This window comes from Notolepis coatsorum (assembly GCF_963971535.1).
Source record: "Notolepis coatsorum genome assembly, chromosome: 14".
Lineage (NCBI taxonomy): Eukaryota > Metazoa > Chordata > Actinopteri > Aulopiformes > Paralepididae > Notolepis > Notolepis coatsorum.
The window spans coordinates 73,057,222-73,077,138 of record NC_140178.1 but is presented as its reverse complement, the minus strand read 5'-3'; the positions used below and the strand labels follow the sequence as shown (position 1 = coordinate 73,077,138).

The following is a 19,917-nucleotide window of genomic DNA, read 5'->3' as shown; positions in this document are numbered from 1 at the left end:
GGAAGGGCGGGGCCGGTGTCATGAATGAAGACGCACATTCACAACCGCTCCCCTAACTTTTACAAACTAACACTTTTAACTCATTGGACGCCAGACCCGAGATAAGTCGGGTTAACTCGCCATCACTTGGGCACCAAACCCGAGAAAAGTCGGGTTTTCTATCGCTATTTCTTTTATTCACTATTTCCATTCATAATCCATCGAGGGAGCCTGTGTTATCATTGGGAATTGGTCTGAGACTGCAAACGTCCAATACCGCTGCCTGCTGCCTTGCGGCCGGTATTGCACATCCTTGGAAACTCTCTGGCTTGTGCGTCTATCTAAGAAGTCCGGTCCGGGTTTTCCTTGTCAGGCAGGACAAGCGTTTATAATGCATGGATTGAGGAGAATCAAGCACTCCTGTTTCATGTTCTTTGGTGGATTATGTTGGCAACACGATCGACATCAATACTTGGAATGGCGATCAGATAATTGGAATATTCTTTTTGGAACTCATCCTAGTCAAGGTAAGGGCTTCTTTTTCACAAATTGAACGATAGATACTCGATGTCAAATGGGCAATAGTTCTGTTCCGTTAGGGGCTCTGCTTGGCATCACACTGCACTCCCTCGCGTACGTGCACGCGCACTGAATAAATTCCACAAAAAATGTACCTTTAGTACCAGTATTAGTCTGACCACACCCCTCATCAGCTTACCTTCATAAGCAGGTGTGTGGTCACCTGCTCTCCTCCTTCTCGCTTTCACCACAAGGAAGTGCCTCGGTAGTACCCCACTTGACGTGTTGTTAGTTGAGACGTGGAGAAAAATATTGTTTACAAGGAAGGAGATACGTTGACATCATATCTTTATTTTCTCTCACTATTTTCGAGAAAATACGGCGATATTGTCTTCGTACTGGAGTGTCTGGAAGATGATGATCATTCTAAAAACCCTCCACCGGTTTTCGTATTGGGAGCACGCCGCTGCATGCTTCTCAACTGCGGTTCCTTGCTGTGTTTGTTGGGGTGAAACCTGTCAGGCCACAGCTGAACTGTCGGACACGCCGCTGTTGTGAGAAGCGGTGGGTTTCAGGTTGGGTGAGTACTGTTGCTGGCGGGCTTCACTTGTCTGTTAGTGCTATGGGGGCTACTTGACAATGTTTATGGAAACCGGCCCCAGGCTAGGGTCCTTTGTTCAGCCACCTAGGCGACAGAAGGCCTTGGTCTGAAGACCATTGTAGTTTTAACTAGTGGGCCGCGACCTTTAACACTGGTGATCCCTGTGTGTTCTGGACGAGTGGATTCTCTCTGTCCCGTGTTAAGCCCCTTCTTTCATATCCAAATGAGAGTGTTCCTTCACAAGGAGATATGTGCATGGATGTGCGATAGCGGCAGATCCATGTTCAAGTCAGCTACACAGGCCAGTTTGGTATTGTGCTGATTCCGTCGGGTGTTGGTAAAATCACCGTTGTAAAGCAGTGTTGACATCTTGTTTCTCTTTTCTCTTAAAAAGTGAGGAGAGGTTCAGAACGGCGGCCTGTCTGGGTGAGTGTTATGTCATTGTATACATGTTCAGGTGATAGCTGCTTAGCTTACGGTTAGCCAGTCAGCTGTTAGCTGCTGCGTTAGCCTGCTGGGATCGCTGCATGGCCTACTTAGGTGGGCCTACTGTTAGCCAGTCAGCTGTTAGCTGCGGCGCTAGCATGTCGTGATCACTAGGTAACGTTAGCTTGCTGCTGTAGGCCAAGGCCTGGCGCGGGGCAGCTTTAGCTCCTCGCGCGCTGCCGCGAGCGCTTCTGGTCGCGTGCGCCGTTAACTCGGCGTCTCGCGAGCAGGGGCAGTAGCGCCCGAACGGTTGGAGCGGCCGTTAGCTTAATGCTACTCTGTTGAACGTGCTTTGATTTTAACATGTTTTACACTCTTGACTACGACGTCATCCTTGACAGGGGATTTTTCGTCGACCCTGCCCTGAGCCAGGACGGCAAGGTTGCGTCAACAAAGAGGACTGTAGTGCGGGTTGGAGCGGCGACGCTGCCCAGTTCGAACAACACAGGAGCGGCTGTGTTCCTACGGTGTCTGTGACTGCACTTCGCTGATCTACGTTCCGGGTAGGACAAGGTTTGACCAGACCTTATAACACATCTTCTGGTTTTACTTTTCTAAATGTTTTGTGGATAACGATGTTTTCCCAAACGTGTGTTGCTGCAATGCATTTAGGATACGACGCGAGTTATGTGTGTACTGTTTTTGTCACTGGCAGTTAGCTTCTCCGTGCAAATCGGGTTGTTGTTACAGATGTGAAAATGATCTGGTTGTTGTGTGAGAAACATCATGGTGTTTATATGTACCGTGTACTCACAACTAAGGTAACTAACCTATGAAGCTATGCTTGGTGACAAGTGAGTAAAAGAATGTTCTTTTCTCAGCCTGTGATGACAATGAACAGTGTGTTCACATATTAACAGGTTTTCCTGTTTTAACTGGCCGTATTGAGGGTAAAATAAGAGGATTGTGTTTCCCCCCGTTTCCCTGGGGACTTTTTCATCCTCCTATCAGACATGTTGTGCACTAGAATTGTGGCTTTTGTGTGGTAGGGATGCGATGTAACCCTTAGCTTGATTGCTGAGGTTGTGCTAAAACTGCTGGAGAAACTTTATTTTCCTAAAAGAAAAGATGGTTTGGTCGCTGTCGTGTGTGCTTAGCAAGGCCTGTGGCCGATACTAATCGAGAATTATGTATTCTCTCATTGTGAAAAACGGCGTTCCTCTGTAGAGTGTTTTTGCCATTTTTTGTAGGTGATGATGGGTTGTGTGTGTCATGTGACCTGCAACTGGGTTGGACTGGCCACAGAAGCACATGTGTATGTTGGACCGGTGCTCTTAGAGCCTTCTCTATTCTGTGTTTTTTCCTTAGTAAAAATCAGATAGCAGGTTAGCTCATGCGCTGTGTGAAGCTGTCAAACGCTTCATAGAGCTGACTATGACTGTGTCATATTCTCTTTTTGTCATTACATCGTATCATGGGTGTGGGGTCGTAAAGGGGTGAACTGGTAACCTTTCCTCTCCCCCTTGTTTCTGTCGGTCAGGGGTACACCCCCTGTCCTTCAAGGTTCCCGTCACGTGGCGGTTCGGCACGTTACGGGGGGGGGGGGGGAGTTTCCTGGTCCCACGGCCTGGTATATTGGGCGTGTGCACCGCAGGAATTCCCCCGCCATAGAGTACGTCACCGTGCGCGTCTCTGTTGGTAGGACTTCCGTGTGCTGTTCAGGTCCATGTGATGGATCTGTTTCAGGGGGGTGGTCAGGGCTCCTCCTCACCAAGTGCCTATTCGGGCCTTCTGTGAGTTCGGACTCCTTCTTCCATGGGAGGGAGCCTCCATCAGAGTACAGAGCCTTCCTCCTCAGATTGTCAAAGTGAGTGGACCCTCTAGAAGGTGTCCTATTCTATTGTATATGTATTCGATTCAATTCGATTGTTGAGTGTGTATGGGTTCAGTGCCTCTTCCCCGGAGAGCCCTAAAACCAATTTTTTACATGGCTCAAGGTGCAATATATTCTTTTCAATCTGTACAGCTCGCGTGGGAAGTCTCTCTGGGGATCCCCGTCTCCTTCCTATGGGAGGGTGGTGGGATGTAAAAATGTGAAAAAAATGTACCCCTGGCTGTGTAGACTGGGATACATACTGTTGATGCTTCCTTCTTTTCTATTCAAAAAGTGTTGGAGTTAGGAAGTGTCACACCCCTCTTGTCGTTCCCTGGGCGCCTTGGGGATTCAATGACAGGTCTAAATAGCCTGTTCATTGATGGGGGTGTGTCCCGACGCACGTATAGTGCTAGCTCGCTGTAAACAGGCGACTGACTGGCACGCCTTGGTTGCTTGTGGTTGAAACGGCGTTTTTATAAAGCAACTGAGGTGGGGGTTTTTCCTCTTCCGACGACCAAATCCCACGACCTGGGTTGGTTTTTCGACGGATTCTCGTTCATGTCTGGGGGATGATGACGGAATGGATCTGAACATATGTAGAGGGGTCTCACGCCCTTGGGGTGGGCCACCAGGCGCGGTTCGCCCGAACGTCTGGGTGGCGCCTTCTTTTCATGTTAAGATCGACACGCATATCTGCCCTTCTCCTGGAGTAGGCATGTCGGCGTGGTTAGGGCACGGGACTGGTTCTGGTCACGCTGGTCCGGATCAGTTGAACCCGTTGTCCGCCGGGGATGCAGATCTGCTGTTCTGGTACCCTGAGGGACTTGGGCTTTTTTCAGGGGGAAAAATGCCAGGTCGGTCCGGGTGTCACGGGGTTAAGCGCTATGGGGACCCTGGTTGGGTACGTTTTTACTCAGCACTGTCGTAATGGCTTGCGGCCATGCCAACCTGTACACGCTCGATCTCGGCGGATCTCGGCCGCTACACAGGTTGGTCCTGGTTGGTACTTGGTTGGGAGACCGCCTGGGAAGGCCAGGTGCGGTGTGCTTAGGGGCTGGTTCTCCATTCTTTTTCGCTCCTCTCTCGCGCATGGCGAAGAGGGGCCTGTTGGGGTGGTCTTTGACCTCCTCTGGTGACCCTGTGCTTCCCGTATCGCCAGGCCCGGTCCGAGGTAATGTTCGTCGACCTGTAGGCCTGGGTTAACCCTTTTTTGAAAACTGAGACACTTGTACTGCGGTATAGCCGGTGTATACCCGCAGGTGTGTTTTGGAGTTTTTTCTTGAGGGGTTATAGGAACAACCACCGCATTGGGTAACGCCAAGGTGGTTGATTCCCTGGTGTGTTGGAGCAGTGTCAACTCTCGGGTTCACCGGTTGAGGGTGCCCCTGCACGTTCATGACGTCTGCCAATCGTGTCAGCCTTCTCTGCCTCAACCCCTCTGGGTGGGGGTTTTTAAATGGAGGCTTGGTCATTCAACAACGCCAGCATACGCCCCTTCCGCCGGGGCGGCTGTGTTCAGCTGTCCCCTCTGGCGCCTGTCTCGTCCGCAGTCTCCAGGCTAGGGTTAACAGCCTGTTGCCTGGTTTTTTCCCCGGTGCGCTGCCTGCTTCCGTTGGTTAACCTTTTTTGTGTGCTTACGGCCATGCTGACTGCCTGTTCTGCAGGGTCAGTGTGCCAGGCGGTGTACTATTGGGGGGACAGGGCCCGCTCGGCTTACGGCCACACACTCACTCAAACAAACAACACACTGCAGCACCCACTCTCCACACTTTAGATCACACAAACACACTTACACTTTATATTTATTGATAAAGGATTTGCACTACAACTCGTACACCTACTGTGAATTGTACCTAAACTGCACCTCGTCCATTTATGCCTTGCACTATATAGTATTGTATATTAGTACACTGCACAGTATTGTATATTGTATGGTAACTACGTCTACGAACATTGTACATATGTCTAAACTGAACACTGTGACCTCTTTTTTTTTTTTTTTTCTTCTAATTTTTACTATGTTTTTATTTCATACTTATCTTGTCATGCACAGTCTCTGGAGCGCAACAGTAAGAAGCATTTTGTACAAAAGTATTCTGTACTTCTGTATGACAACTATTAAAGAAACTTGAAACTACCAACCTGAACACGCCCGATCTCGTCCGATCTCGGAAGCTAAGCAGGTTCTGGCCTGGTTAGTACTTGGATGGGATACCGCCTGGGAATACCAGGTGCAGTAACTGAGGGGCCTTTGTCCGAATACGCTGGCGATGTGGGGGGCGGGGCACTACGTGCCCACCTGGTGGGGTCTTGATGCTGGCATCATGGACTTCTCCGGGCCCCCATTCCAGGGAGTCCAGTCCTTTTGGTGGGTCTGGGTCTTCCTTCGCGCTCCGCTGCTACGGCCTTGCCACGGGGTTGGGTTTGCCCTTGACCCCGTGATTCTGGGGGCAGTAACGAGGTTGTTCCTCCGTTCGTTCCCGGGTGGCATGCGGGTTGTGCGTGTGTGTAGTCGTGGGGTCAAGCCACGGTCTGCTCACCCTGTGCGTTGAGTTGCTTGAGTGCCTCTTCGCACGGTCGGGTCCGTCGCCCTCCCGTGAAGCCCCTAATAGGGGGGATGCCCTCCATTAGGGGGGGTCGGGGGGGCTCGGCCCTCCCTGTTCTGATGGTTGTGGGGGGCTGTCAGTGGGGTGTATTTGTCAGCCAGCGGCTCCGCTTGGCCTCCCATTGTGCAGTGTGATGCCAAGCAGAGCCCCTAACGGAACAGAACGTTAGGTTATGGCTATAACCAAGTTCTGTTAGTTAGGGGTGACGCTTGGCATCAGACGGCCGCTGCAGCCCTTGACCTCACCTTGTGGTGAAAGCTTGGGAAGGAGGAGAGCAGGTGACCACACACCTGCTTATGAAGGTAAGCTGATGAGGGGTGTGGTCAGACTAATACTGGTACTAAAGGTACATTTTTTGTGGAATTTATTCAGTGCGCGTGCACGTACGCGAGGGAGTGCAGTGTGATGCCAAGCGTCACCCCTAACTAACAGAACTTGGTTATAGCCATAACCTAACGTTTTATATCCATTGCTATGATATAAAATATAGTTTGAGCCCAGCAAACACCGCCATGTATCCGTATACTTTAAAGCAGTGGCCTTCTTACCACACAGTACACAGCGACCTCTGGCGTCCAATGAGTTAAGTACATAGAGCACAAACATACACACATACACACGTGCACACACACACACACACACACACACACACACACACACACACACACACACACACACACACACACACACACACACACACACCCACACACACGCACACACAAAGGCCTTGGACTGCCTGCCGTAGTAGCCTCCCTGCTGGGTTCCACCTCCAGAGATAATCATAATCCACACACATGTAAACAAGGAACCACTGTGATGTTTACTCCAAAGTCACACCACTGCAGCCCTTTTTCATTTACGCTATACTTGTGCCAGATATACTTGTGCCCATACTTGGCTGGAGACTAGTAATGACAGTCCATTTCCATGTCTTTGCATATTCCGTGTTGTCGTCGCCTCTCGCTCTATTCCCTGTTGCTGCTGCCACACGCGGCAAGACAATGCCTGGGATTTCCAGCGAATGACCTCCAAGAAATACAGATTGTGAAATATGTAAAGAGCACTGTTGGATGGATGGATGGATGGATGGATGGATGGATGGATGGATGGATGGATGGATGGATGGATGGATGGATGGATGGATGGATGGATGGATGGATGGATGGATGGATGGATGGATGGATGGATGGATGGATGGATGGATGGATGGATGGATGGATGGATGGATGATAGATGGATGGAACAGTGGCGGCTGGCCGATAGGGGCGCTAGAGCGCCGCCCTCCCTGGTTAAAAGAAGAATACGTTTTTTTTATTTTTTTTTGGGCCCTATAAATAAAATAAACATGTTTAAAATGAATAATATTTACTCATTTTAAGTATGTTTGTGTTTCCAATGCACAATATAACGTTAATATATCAAATATAAATAATTGTTTTCATTAACGGGAAGTGACTCCTTTCCGTAGCCGCATTTCTCTCGGGCTAGACGCAATAGGCGTCTATTCTTTCCGTAGCCGCATTTGTCTCGGGCTAGACGCAATAGCGCTTACAGTGGGCGTGCACTGGTTTCATCGCTGTATCCGTCGCAGCCAATCAGTGCGTAACGCGCTGTGCGTTGAAATATGATGTATTATGATGGAAGCCGGGGCCCTTTTCCAAGCAATCTATTATCATCTAAGCAAGCAGCGTCGAGACTTTCCGTAGCCGCATTTCTCGGAGACGCTCTCTGATTGGCCGACGCCAGTATTTTCCGTAGCCGCATTTCTCGGAGACGCTCTCTCTGATTGGCCGACGTCAGTTTCTGGTTAGGAAGTTAGTTAGTTAGTTACTCAATGCTGTTGTGTTGTGATGCAGTCACTCTGGACAGTGGATATACATCGACAACAATAGTCTGGAACTGTGGGACAGTGGACATTATACACTTTATCAAGCCCTCCGACTGGACCACGTTTCAACTAAACACAGTGAGTTAATGAGTTAATGCGGTCTGTCTCTCTCTCTCTCTCGCTCTCTCTCTCTCTCTCTCTCTCTGTCTCTCTCTCTCTCTCGCTCTCTCTCTCTCTCTCTCTCTCTGTCTCTCTCTCTCTCTCTGTCTCTCTCTCTCTCTCTCTCTCTCTCTCTCTCTCGCTCTCTCAACACAGCGTGTTAATTTCGCTGTGGGTATTGCATAATGTCTGAATGAATGAATGGTAACTTGTTTAAAATGACAAGATATGATCATACGTGTACTAGTGTAGTATGAATCAATTAACTCGACTTAATGTTGGTAACGTTATGAGTCAGTATTCGCTTGGTCAGCTTGGTCAGATGATCGCGACCACCCAAATGTAGTTCTATTTCATTCTGGCTCCGCTCAGCGTCAGTCTGCACGCACTTCACTTCGTGCACGAGCACTGAATAAAAAATTCCACAATGTACCTTTACATCCCAACATTCGTCTGGCCACACCCCTATCCGCTTACCTTCATAAGCAGGTGTGTGGTCACCTACTCGCCTCCTTCTTCACTTTCACCACAAGGAAGTGCCTTCGGTAGATCCCACACTTGACAAGGTTGTTAGCTGAAGAAAGTTGAACGTTTTCTTGTTTTTTTCTTCTCTCATATAATTTCAAAAGAAAAAAGCTAAGTCATAATGTCTACTTCATAGGGTCGCACTCGCAACGCCACTCTTCACCAGCGGTTCTCCATCGCCGCCTCTGTCGTGCGTCTTGGAGCGGGGTTGAGGCCTCTCTCGTGGTCGGCAGCCACGCCCGGTAGGCGTCCGATGGGTAGTTTGCCTCTCCAAGGAGCTGGTGCACCAGTGCCGTCTCCTGTGCGATGGCCTGGTTCCGGCTCTGGTTCCTCTGCTTCCGGGGAGTCGTCCGCTGTTGGGCGGCCGGCTCCTTTGGTTGCGGGGGATTTGAGATGCAAACTTTTTGCGTCAGCTCGCTCCCGTCACAAGATGGTGGCTTGCAGACGCGAACGGCCTGGTTTTCGAGTTGCTGGAGCCGGATGAGGATGCGTCTGTCTCTACATGGCCGATGGAAACAGAGGACTACATGATAGAGGCGGACGGGTTCTTGTTTGAAGGCCCGGTGGAGACATGTCTCCCGCCCGTCCAGGTAACACTGGAGGGGGGTGAGATGTCTCCTTGTGATTCCTCGTCCGCGGATGTTGGGTTAGAACCTCCGACTCGGCGGCGGGATGCCCTGCTATCAGCCACATCAGAATGTGGCTCCTTGACCAGTAGTCTGCTGCATGTGAGGGATGCGGGCTCGGAGGAGGAAAGTATGCAGGGGGAACTGCGTGCTTTGTTCCCCGAGCTCATGGCGGCAGCGGCAGTCGCAAACGGCGTGCCGCTGCCGCAGCCACTGCCTGTTCCTGTCCCTGACGATCTCATAGGTCATCTATGGCAACGTCGCCCGGTGAGAGGGGTGGACGTTGTCTACCCATTTTTCCCCTCAATGGCGGCCTACGTCCGTCAGGGCCAGGTGGTTTCCCACATCATGGGCCTTACTCCCGCCTACGTGCAAGTCACGCGGGTGGCAGGTTTGGTAGACGGCATGAAGGAGGGTGTGCCACGGCTTGATAGGCCGATGGCGGCGCTCCTTTGTCCTGAGGTGGTGTGGGAGCCGTTACGGAAGCCGGTTCCCCAAGGGAAATCGGCGAGGCGGTTGGCATTTTGGAGCGACCAGTCATTTATCACCGGAACACAATCTCTAGCTGCCACTTCTAACATCGCGCAGCTGGCGAGATTCATGTCCGGGATATTGACGGGCAGCACGGAGCTGACTGATTTACAGCATGGTCAGCTCGCCCAGTCGGCAGGAGCCATCCTGCATCTGATTCAGCCGCAGGCTATAGCCGCTGGGAAAGTGCGCGCCCTGGCCACTCTGATCCAGTGCCACCTTTGGCTGGAGCAGGCGCGTGTGCCGGAGAAGAAGAGGACTCCCCTTCTGACGGCACCCCTCTCCGAGGCTGGACTATTCGGGTCGGCACTGCAGCTGATGACCTCAACCTGCAGGGAGATGCAGGAGGAGCGCTCCGTGCTCCAGTTTCATTTCCCCGCGCCCGATGTTGCCGGTGGAGTCAGACGGCCGCCGCGTCGTCGAGGTTCCTCTGCCGTGGCCGCCGCTGCTACCACCGCCACTGCTGGACCTTCGGCGAAGAAGGCCAGGAGGAGAGAGGGCGCCTCAGCCACTGCAGCCGGCCCATCTATGCCCGGAGGTGACGGTAGGGATTGTCGAGACCAGCCGCCGATCGTTTACCGTCCCTCCGGGGCTCCAAGGGGTGGAAAGCCCAGAGCGGCTCGTGGCAGGTGTCGCTAACTTCATTGACCTTTTCCCTCTGTGGTCCCCCCCTGTTCCCTTCCCGGCCCCTCTATGATTTTTGTTGGAAAATAAAGAGTCCCTCCTAAAGGGGGACTGTATTTTTTGTTAACAAACTGTGTGTTTATTCACCAAACATATGATGGGGATGCAACGTGTGAATCTTTCGCTAGTATGGGTTTGATAGGAGGGCTAGACGTTACTTTCATGTTAGAGCTTAAGCAAGGCCTGCAGCCTACACTCGGTTGAAAAAGGTTTTTTTTCTGCTCTACCTGAATCTCCACATAAAGGTAGAGGTTAGTTGTGTGCTCTGTTGCTTAAACAGTGATATTGAGCTGCAACACTATTGTGTTGGTTTGCAGTAATGCTCGTATGAAAATGTACCGCGGCTCAGCCGCTCTCTCTCTCTATCAGATTGTTCTGTGTCTTACAACATAGATACGGGTGTCGGGTTCACACACACACAACGTGGCCTTGCTATAAACCCTGTTCACAGATATGTCTGTGGCTAGCGTGCATTGGATTAGCTTGCGCTATTCATTGGCATTGCTACTGAATGTATCATATGGCTGTTGTTGTTGTCATATGCGAGGGTTGGGCTTGCGAGGGGGTACCGGATAAACCCCTCCTTCCCTCTTCTGATTGGTCAGGGGGTTTCTGGGACTCTCTTTTCATTCGGTCAGGGTCAAGCTGTTAGGCAGCTTGGCACGGGGGGGGGGGGGGTTCCCAGACTCCGCACCTATCACAGGCGATTGAGTCTTGGGTTTCCCCCCGTCATAGCAAACGTCACTGGGCACGTTTCTATTGGACGACGGCTTCCGTGAGTTTAGACCCGTATGTAGGGTCTGTTGTTGTCAAGTTGTCGGGGCAGAGCGTAGGAATTTACTGTTCTACTACGTTCAATATACAGGTAACTTGAGTTGGTTGGTCACATGACTCAATGTTACCGTGACTTTTCAATCTACGACTCACGTGGGAAGTCTCTCTGAGGAGTTCCGTCTCTCCTCTGTGGTGAGGGTGGCGGGATGTAAAGATGTAAAAATGTTTACCTTCGGCTGCGTCACGTGGGATTCATGTCAGTCTGTGTTTCTTTCTTTTTTAATAAAAAAGAGTGGAGAATATGAAGCACGACAACCTTCTTGTCGTTCTCCCAGGCGCCTTGAAGGGTCAATGTGGGGTCTGGTTAGACTGTCCATTGATATGTTTTGGGTCCCGACGCATACATAGTGCTGGCTCGGGGTGTTTCTGTTAAGAATCATGCGGGAGGCTAGTACGCCTTGGTTGCTTGTTATTAAAACAGCGTTTTTATAGGGCAACTGGGATGGGGGATTTTTTCCTCTTCCAAGAGCCTGTTACTGGGTCTCGACGGATTCTCGTTCATATCTGGGGGATGTTAACGGAATAGATCAGAACATAGGTAGAGGGGTCTCACGCCCTTGGGGTGGGCCACTGAGCGCGGTATAAATAGGACCGTCTGGGTGGCGCCCTCTTTTCATGTTTTAGATCAACATGCATACCTGCCCCCTCTCCTGGAGTGGGCATGTCGGCGTGGTTAGGGCACGGGACTGGTTCTGGTCACGCTGGTCCAGGTCAGTTAACCCGTTGTCCGCCGGGGATGCGGATCTGCTGTTCTGGTACCCTGAGGGACTTGTGCTTTTTTCGGGGGGGAAAATGCCGGGTCGGCCCGGGTGTCACGGGGTTAGGCGTTATGGAGACTCTTTGTTGGGTACACGTTGTACCTGGCACTATTATAAGGGGCTGGTTCTCCTTTCTTTCACTCCTCTCTCACGCATGGCGAAGAGGGGGCTGTTGGGGTGGTCTTCTGGACCTCCTCTGGTAACCCTGTGTCCTTCCCGAGCCGCCGGGCCCGGTCCGAAGTAATGTTTCATTGAAACCGTAGGCCTGGGATAACCCTTTTTTCTTGAGGGGTTATAGGAACAACCACTGTATGCCTTCTCTGCCTCGACCCCTCTCGGTGGGGGGCTTTGTCATGGTGCGCAACAACGCCAGCATACGCCCCTTCCGCCGGGGGGGCTGTTTTCAGTTGACCCCGTTGGCGCCTGTCTCGTCCGCAGTGCTCCAGGCTCGGGTCTACAGCCTGCTGCCTGGTTTCCCCGGTGCGCTGCCTGCTTCCGTTGGTTAACTTTTTGAAAGCTTTATGGCCATGCTGACTGCCTGTGTTGCAGGGTCAGTGTGCCAGGCGGTGTACTAATGGGGGGAAAGGGCCCGCTCTTGGAGGGGCCCTGTCCGAATACGCTGGCGATGTGGGGGGCGGTGTCACTAACCTCACGCCTGGTGGGGTCTTGATGCCTGGCGTCATTGACCTCTCCGGGCCCCCCTTTTTCCAGGGGATCCAGTCCCTTCAGTGAGTCTGGGTCTTCCTTCGCGCTCCGCTGCTACGGCCTTGCCACAGGGTTGAGTTTGCTCTTGACCCCGTGATTTTGGGGGCAGTAACGAGGGTTGTTCCTTCCGTTCGTTCCCTGGTGGCATGCGGGTTGTGCGTGTGCGTAGTTGTGGGGTCAAGCCACGATCTGCTCACCCTGTGCGTTAAGTTGCTTGAGTTCCTCTTCGCACAGTCGGATCCGTCTCCCTCCCGTCCTCCAATAGGGAGGGTATCCTCCATTAGGGAGGGTCGGGGGGCTCGATCCTCCCCGGTCTGATGGTTGTGGGGGGCCTCAGCGGGGTACATTTGTCGAGCTTCTGGCTTCCGCTCAGCTCCTCTTGTGCAGACTGACGCTGAGCGGAGCCAGAATGAAATAGAACGTAAGGTTATGTATATAACCAAGTTCTATGAATTCTGGTGACGCTCAGCGTCAGGACGCCACTGCGGCCCTTGTTCTCACCTTGTGGTGAAAGTTTGGGAAGGAGGCGAGTAGGTGACCACACACCTGCTTATGAAGGTAAGCGGATAGGGGTGTGGCCAGACGAATGTTGGGATGTAAAGGTACATTGTGGAATTTTTTATTCAGTGCCCGTGCACGAAGTGAAGTGCGTGCAGACTGACGCTGAGTGTCACCAGAATTCATAGAACTTGGTTATATACATAACCTTACGTTCTATTTCATTCTGGCTCCGCTCAGCGTCAGTTCACACCGGCCGCCACTGATGTGAAATGACTGTGTCTATGTACCGTGTGGGGGATGGATGATACTAACTCACTCTGGCTGACTTAGTCCAACTCTCAGAGGGAGTTTATGTGTTTTCATAAACATCTGAGGTACAGTTTCTACTGTAGCACACTAGCAATAATATAGTAATGTAATATAAGTCAAAGCACCTCAATTATAAAATAAGAGATTATACAATCAGTCAGTGAAAATATTTAACGCAGACATAATCATCACAACGTGATTAAATATTTAAAAGGAGATTGAGTCAGATAATATTTATATTTTTTTTATCCACTTTTTATCCTCTTTTAAAAATGTTCTCCCATCCCAATTACCAGCTGTGCCAATTCTCCCCTCCCCTGTCTTGAACGTTGCTCGCATATGCCCCCCACTGGCCGGTTGTAGGGAGGATAGAAGCCTTGCATCACGTGTCCCCTCCGATACACGAGGAGGCAGCCTGTCACATCTTTTCACCTGCCAGCGCAGACTCTCATTGGCGAGGTGTAACTTGTGGGAGGCTCACACTACCCCCGCCATTTCCTGTCTCTGCTGTGCAGGCGTCCCCCAACCGACCTGTAGGGGTCGCTGTCCACAACGTCCAGATTAATTGATTAGTATGACGACTGGCCCAAGCCGGAGGCAACGCAGACAGCCGGAGTCGAACCCGGTGTCTCTTGCGTTGGTGACAAGCGCAATGTCCGCTGCGCCACCCAGCCACCCGTCAGATAATATTTCTATATAGGCTCATTGTGCTGATGTTGATCTGTAATTATGTCACTCATAATCTGTCACTCTGGATTCAATAAATTAAGCAGCAGAATCGTTAAAACATGCCAGTTGATATCAGAACACCGCCATTTGGTAATTTGATTCATATCAAAACTCATTAGCAGACACACACACACACTCAAGATTTACTTTGACATGGAAAAGTACTAATATATTTGTAATTTTCTTGTGCATATTCTGAGAATAAGATGATTGTTGGGGGAAGGATCTCAAAAGACCGCTCCCACCACCACCCACCCCTCATCCCTTGATATCATTCTGCTGCTTTGCGTCGGGTCTTCCAAGCAATTCCAAGGTCTTTTAACAGTGCGCTATGCAGAGAGAGGAGCCCATGGGGAACGCTGGCTGAAAACGGCAGTTTTCAATTAAGACTGAGGGAACAGAGAGGAGATGGCTCCGAAAAACAGTTGTGAGGGCAGTGGCGGCCCGCCCATAGGGGGCGCTGGGGCGCCACCCCCCCTGGTAAAGAGAGCAAGAGAAGAAGAAAATGTTTTATTTTAATTTAAAATTTAGACCCCTAAAAATAAAATAAACATGTTTAAAATGAATAATATTTACTCATTTTAATTATGTTTGTGTTTCAAATGCACAATAACGTTAATATATCAAATATAAATCATTGTTTTGTGATTCACATGATGTCACTGTCTGATATGATATAGAGTACCTCTAAAGCTGGGCGAGACGTAGCGCGCACACAGTGGGCGTGCACTGGTATCATCGCTGTATCATCGTAGCCAATTAAATAGGTCAAGCAAATACATTTCGCCTATCAGTGCGTTCAAATATGATGTAATATGATGTCATCGGAGCGCGTTTTTCTAGCGCTCCAAGCAAGCAGGGTCCTTCCTGCTGTGTTGTTACTCCCCCAGTCCGGAGAGTTTTCTAGCTTACTAGTAGCTACCATGGATCATGAAGGCAGGACATTACAACCTCGAATGCAGGTAAATCCCTCAAAACAATACCTTTTGAGAGATGAACACTGGAGTGAAAGAGTTTCGACCTCATCAGCCTGATATCTCCTCAATTCAGAAACAATCAACAGACAGAAGAAGGATATACTCTGTCGTTTTCTAGCTGGTGGTACTTGTGGTGGCTAACAAGAAGCTATATGGCTAGCTGGATGCAGCTACCAGCTACCCATGGTATGGACTGTTACTGGAGTTTCTTTTTGAGTGGATTTAAAAAAAAAAAAAATTGATTATGGCTTGTGGTGGACAGCTGAATATCTCGCCCCCTTCAACTCTTGTGATGGTAAGTCTATGTAAGTCTTGTAACGATAGCTGGGATTCCACGTCATGCTGTGTGTGTGTGTGTGAGAGAGAGAGAGAGAAAGAGAGAGATAGAGGGGGATACTAATTAATTTCGCCGCGGGGGGGCATAATCACCCGGGACAATATAATGGTAACTTGTTTAAAATGACAAGATATACATCTGTGATTATTATTGTACGGATCTGAATAAGGGCGTTATTTTGAATCTATGAATGAAAAAGTATAACGTTCCTACATCCTGAACGATAGATAATCGATGTTGAATGGGCCATAGTAATGTCAATTTAGCAATACAATTTAAAAAGTTATAGCCCTGCAAAGAAGGTGAGCCACTCCATAGGCTTAGAGTGGTGGCAGTGATCATACATTGATGGATAGATTGTGTTAAGGCAATCGTTCGGTGGAATTTCATACTCCAAAGGCTGACTGGCTACGTTGAAAGTCCAAGTTGTATAAAAAAAAAGGATAGTTTATTTACATAAACAAAGGTTCTCATACAGAATAAAATGTATTGAAAGTCTTTAAAAGGTTTAACCTCTTAAGCCATATTTTCTGAAATGGAAGATTGCTCCACTTCTACAAGGTGCATTTGCATGTTATTGGTATCTAGGGACATTAATGCATCCCTGAGCAATTTCTCGCCTGTCTCTCTGGATGATCTCCCCATTTTAGTCACCTCCATGAAGACCTTCTCGAGCCCCCTAGACATCCTTCCTACATCCATGTTCAAGGACGTTTTTTGCTCTGTTGGCCCCAGTCTAGTCACTATCATAAACTCATCCCTAGCCTCTGGTTCTGTCCCAATCTATTTTAAGGAGGCAGTCGTACAGCCACTCCTTAAAAAGCCCAACCTAGACCCCACCATCCATAACAATTTCAGACCCATCTCCAAGCTGCCTTTTGCATCAAAGGTGTTAGAAAAGGTTGTAGCCAACCAGCTCACCACCCACATGTCACAAAATAACATCTGTGACAAATTCCAATCTGGCTTCCGCAAAGCAAACTCCACTCCACTGAATCTGCCTTTCTCAGAGTATCCAACGATCTCCTGAGCTATCCCTGCTGCAGGTGCCGGCCTCCACTCGCAGGTGGATTACCGACTTCCTGTCCAACAGGTCTCAGCGGGTGAAGCTGGGAAAGAGCATTTCCAGCTCTAGGTCCACCAGCACCGGTTCCCCGCAGGGCTGCGTCCTGTCCCCACTACTGTTCTCCCTGTACACCAACAGCTGTGTCTCTCCACCCCTCGGTCAAACTCCTGAAATTCCTGGTGGGTTTCATCTCCAGGGGGGACGAGTCGGCCTGCAGGAGGGAGATTGGGAGGCTGCAGAGCTGGTGCAGCTGCAACAACCTTGACCTCAATGCTCTAAAGACAGTGGAGATGGTAGTGGACTTCTGGAGGAAAGCAGCCCCGCCCCCTCCCATCATACTGGGAGGCACCCAGGTGGCCTGCGTGGAGTCATGCCGCTTTCTAGGCATGACAATCTCCCAGGATTTGAAGTGGGAGCTAAACATCATGGCCCTGCTTAAAAAGGCCCAGGGGAGGATGTTCTTCCTCCGGCAGGTGAAGAAATTCTCAGAACTCTAGCAATGTAGCAGTATCAGTTTACAGTATGACGCTGGGAAGCTGGGTTGTGAGTTTAGCCCAATTGGAGCTCATTGGATAGACAAACTTAAAAAAATATATAATAATAATTATGTACAGTACAAAGGAAACTATTTCTACACAATTTTATAAATTTGAATATGTAACATGCCCTTATGAAGCCAAAACATATATAAACAATATGTTGATGGTAGTGTTTAAAATGTTCACACCAGTTGATGCTCTGTGAGAGATATTCATATGATAGCTGTGTATCGTCTAGCTGGAAAGAATCAGTTTTGAGAAGAGAGAACGTAGTATTTATGTGCAGTGTTTCATTTTTGAGATTTGAGGAGTTTTGACTAAATGGTTAACTCTTTTCAGTTTTGTGTTTAGAGTTTTGAGAATTTGAGCTTTAGAGTCAGAAAACACATTTAACCTGTTAAGCCCTAGCCCTATTTTTTGAAAATCCACCAAAAAATATATACCTAAGTAAATGGAAGATTGCTCCACTTCTCCAAGGTCCATTTGCATGTTCTTGCTATCTAGGGACATCTATGGATCTCATGGAATGTATTCCCAGTGTCAGAGTAATTGTGTCTGTTACTAGGCTTGAGTAAATTGTGATGAAACAAAGGAGAATATAAATTATGATTTTTCTTTGCATCTTTGACAGTGACTAACACCATGCTAATAATGACCAGACATATAAAACTGCTCATTCAGCACCTTTTTGAGATCACGTGTACAATAAATCTAAGGAAATTAATAAAGGATTAAACAGAAGTTTTGTAGATACAGTACTGAATTATGCCATCCGGACACATGCAATTTGAAATATTATTATAGAATATAGAATATCAGGCCTATAAATTACCTTATTATAGCCAACTTGCACATCTATCGGGCCAAATTTATTCTTTCCAATGCCAGAGTTCATTTTGGATTTAGCATCACCAGGCGTGCAGGAAGAACAGAGAATGAAATCTACTGTATGTACAGTTCCATTCTTTTAATGGATATGGCTCCGCCATTTTTGATCGGATTGCAACAGGGATTGTTGCTAAATGTTCACAGAAGGTAGACACAGTAATTGCGCTCCAAACTATGCCAATAACATTCAGTTTTGTGGTAGATAATCCAGAGAAATGAGAGAAGTAAAAAATAATAATCAGGAAGTAATTTGCTTGCAGGAAGCTGGAATCGGCTGGGAAAGGTCGTTTTTCGATATTTCAACGATCATAGAGAGCTCTTGATGCCCTCCTCATATGACTACAAAACTTTTAGCGACGCTAATTCAAAATGGCGGTTATTCACTAAATTATAAAGACATTCCATAAACTAAAATCACACTAATAACACTTTACCCTTTGGTAAACAAACGTATTATACACTATGACTGCTTATTTGACATTATGCAACATTATGTCATACAGTCTAGAGAGATTGATTTATGACGTGATGTCATTTTGGGACCGGTACCGGACCCGTCGGACTTAAGAGGTTAAACAATTGAGATAATATCTATCTATCTATCTCTCTCTCTCTCTCTCTCCCTCCCTCCCTCCCTCATATGCTGTATGAATTAATTGCATACATAATATATACTGTACATGTAGGAAAGCAATTGTGTTGTTCACTCTCACCTTCACATGGAGGACACACAAACACACACACGTACACACACACACACACACACACACACACACACACACACACACACACACACACACACACACACCACACACACACACACAAAGTGGTTCTATGACCTGCCCCAAGGGGGGAGAGAGAGGGAGAGAAAGAGAGAGAGAGAGGGGGAGAGAAAGAGAGAGAGAGAGAGAGAGAGAGAGAGAGAGAGAGAGAGAGAGAGAGAGAGAGAGAGAGAGAGAGAGAGAGAGAGAGAGAGAGAGAGATACTGAGATACTGACCACAGCCCCATAGCTATTGGAGCTACAGATCTACATTTCATATTCAATGCTTCAGGTTCCCTCTGTAACTTTCATGGCCTGAGGAGGGAGGGCAGGTGAGAGAGAGAGAGAGAGAGAGAGAGAGAGAGAGAGAGAGAGAGAGAGAGAGAGAGAGAGAGAGAGAGAGAGAGAGAGAGAGGGAGGGAGAAAGAGGAGACACAGGCTGCCCGGGGACCCTGTCACTCACTCTCTCACACCCACACACACACACACACACACACACACACACACACACACACACACACACACACACACACACACACACACACACACACACACACACACACACACACAAAATAAGGATTATATTATGCAAAAAATATAATAAGAATATAAAAATAAATAAATTAAAGATAGCAACTTCTGTAAGTACAGTATCTCACTCAGGGATGTAGGCATAGTGTTGATCGTTGCTTCTCATTTATTGAATCACACGGCGCCAGGCTCCCTTTCATGACTAAGCATCAAGTGTTCGATATTAAGCATTTTAAGCATTTTTCTTGAAATGACCCCCCCTCATCTTCATCAGTATCTAAGGCCATCATAAATCTTCTGCAAGGCGAGTGTTTTTTTTCATTTTTACCAACTTTATTATCATAATATTGCCAATACCACATCCTATGCAAATAACTCTCTCCTCTCCTCTCCTCTCCCCTCACCTCCCCCCCTCTCCTCTCTTCTCCTCTCCTCTCCTCTCCTCTCCTCTCCTCTCCTCTCCTCTCCTCTCCTCTCCTCTCCTCTCCTCTCCTCTCCTCTCCTCTCCTCTCCTCTCCTCTCCTCTCCTCTCCCCTCCACTCCTCTCCTCTCCTCTCATTTCCTCTCATCTCCCCTCCCCTCCTCTCCCCTCATCTCATCTCCTCTCCTCTCCTCTCCTCTC

At 48.8% G+C, this 19,917-nt stretch overlaps 1 protein-coding gene across 1 annotated transcript in view; it reads left to right on the top strand.

The window, feature by feature from the left end:
• The window catches only part of fam20ca (FAM20C golgi associated secretory pathway kinase a), a gene marked incomplete at both ends in the record, with an annotated part of 112,301 nt that overhangs the window by 21,444 nt on the left and 70,940 nt on the right, over positions 1-19,917 (top strand). Inside the window, one exon of the mRNA XM_084329148.1 lies at positions 16,773-17,045. Coding sequence (XP_084185274.1) covers positions 16,773-17,045 — 273 coding nt within the window. The remainder of the gene's footprint in view (positions 1-16,772; positions 17,046-19,917) is intronic.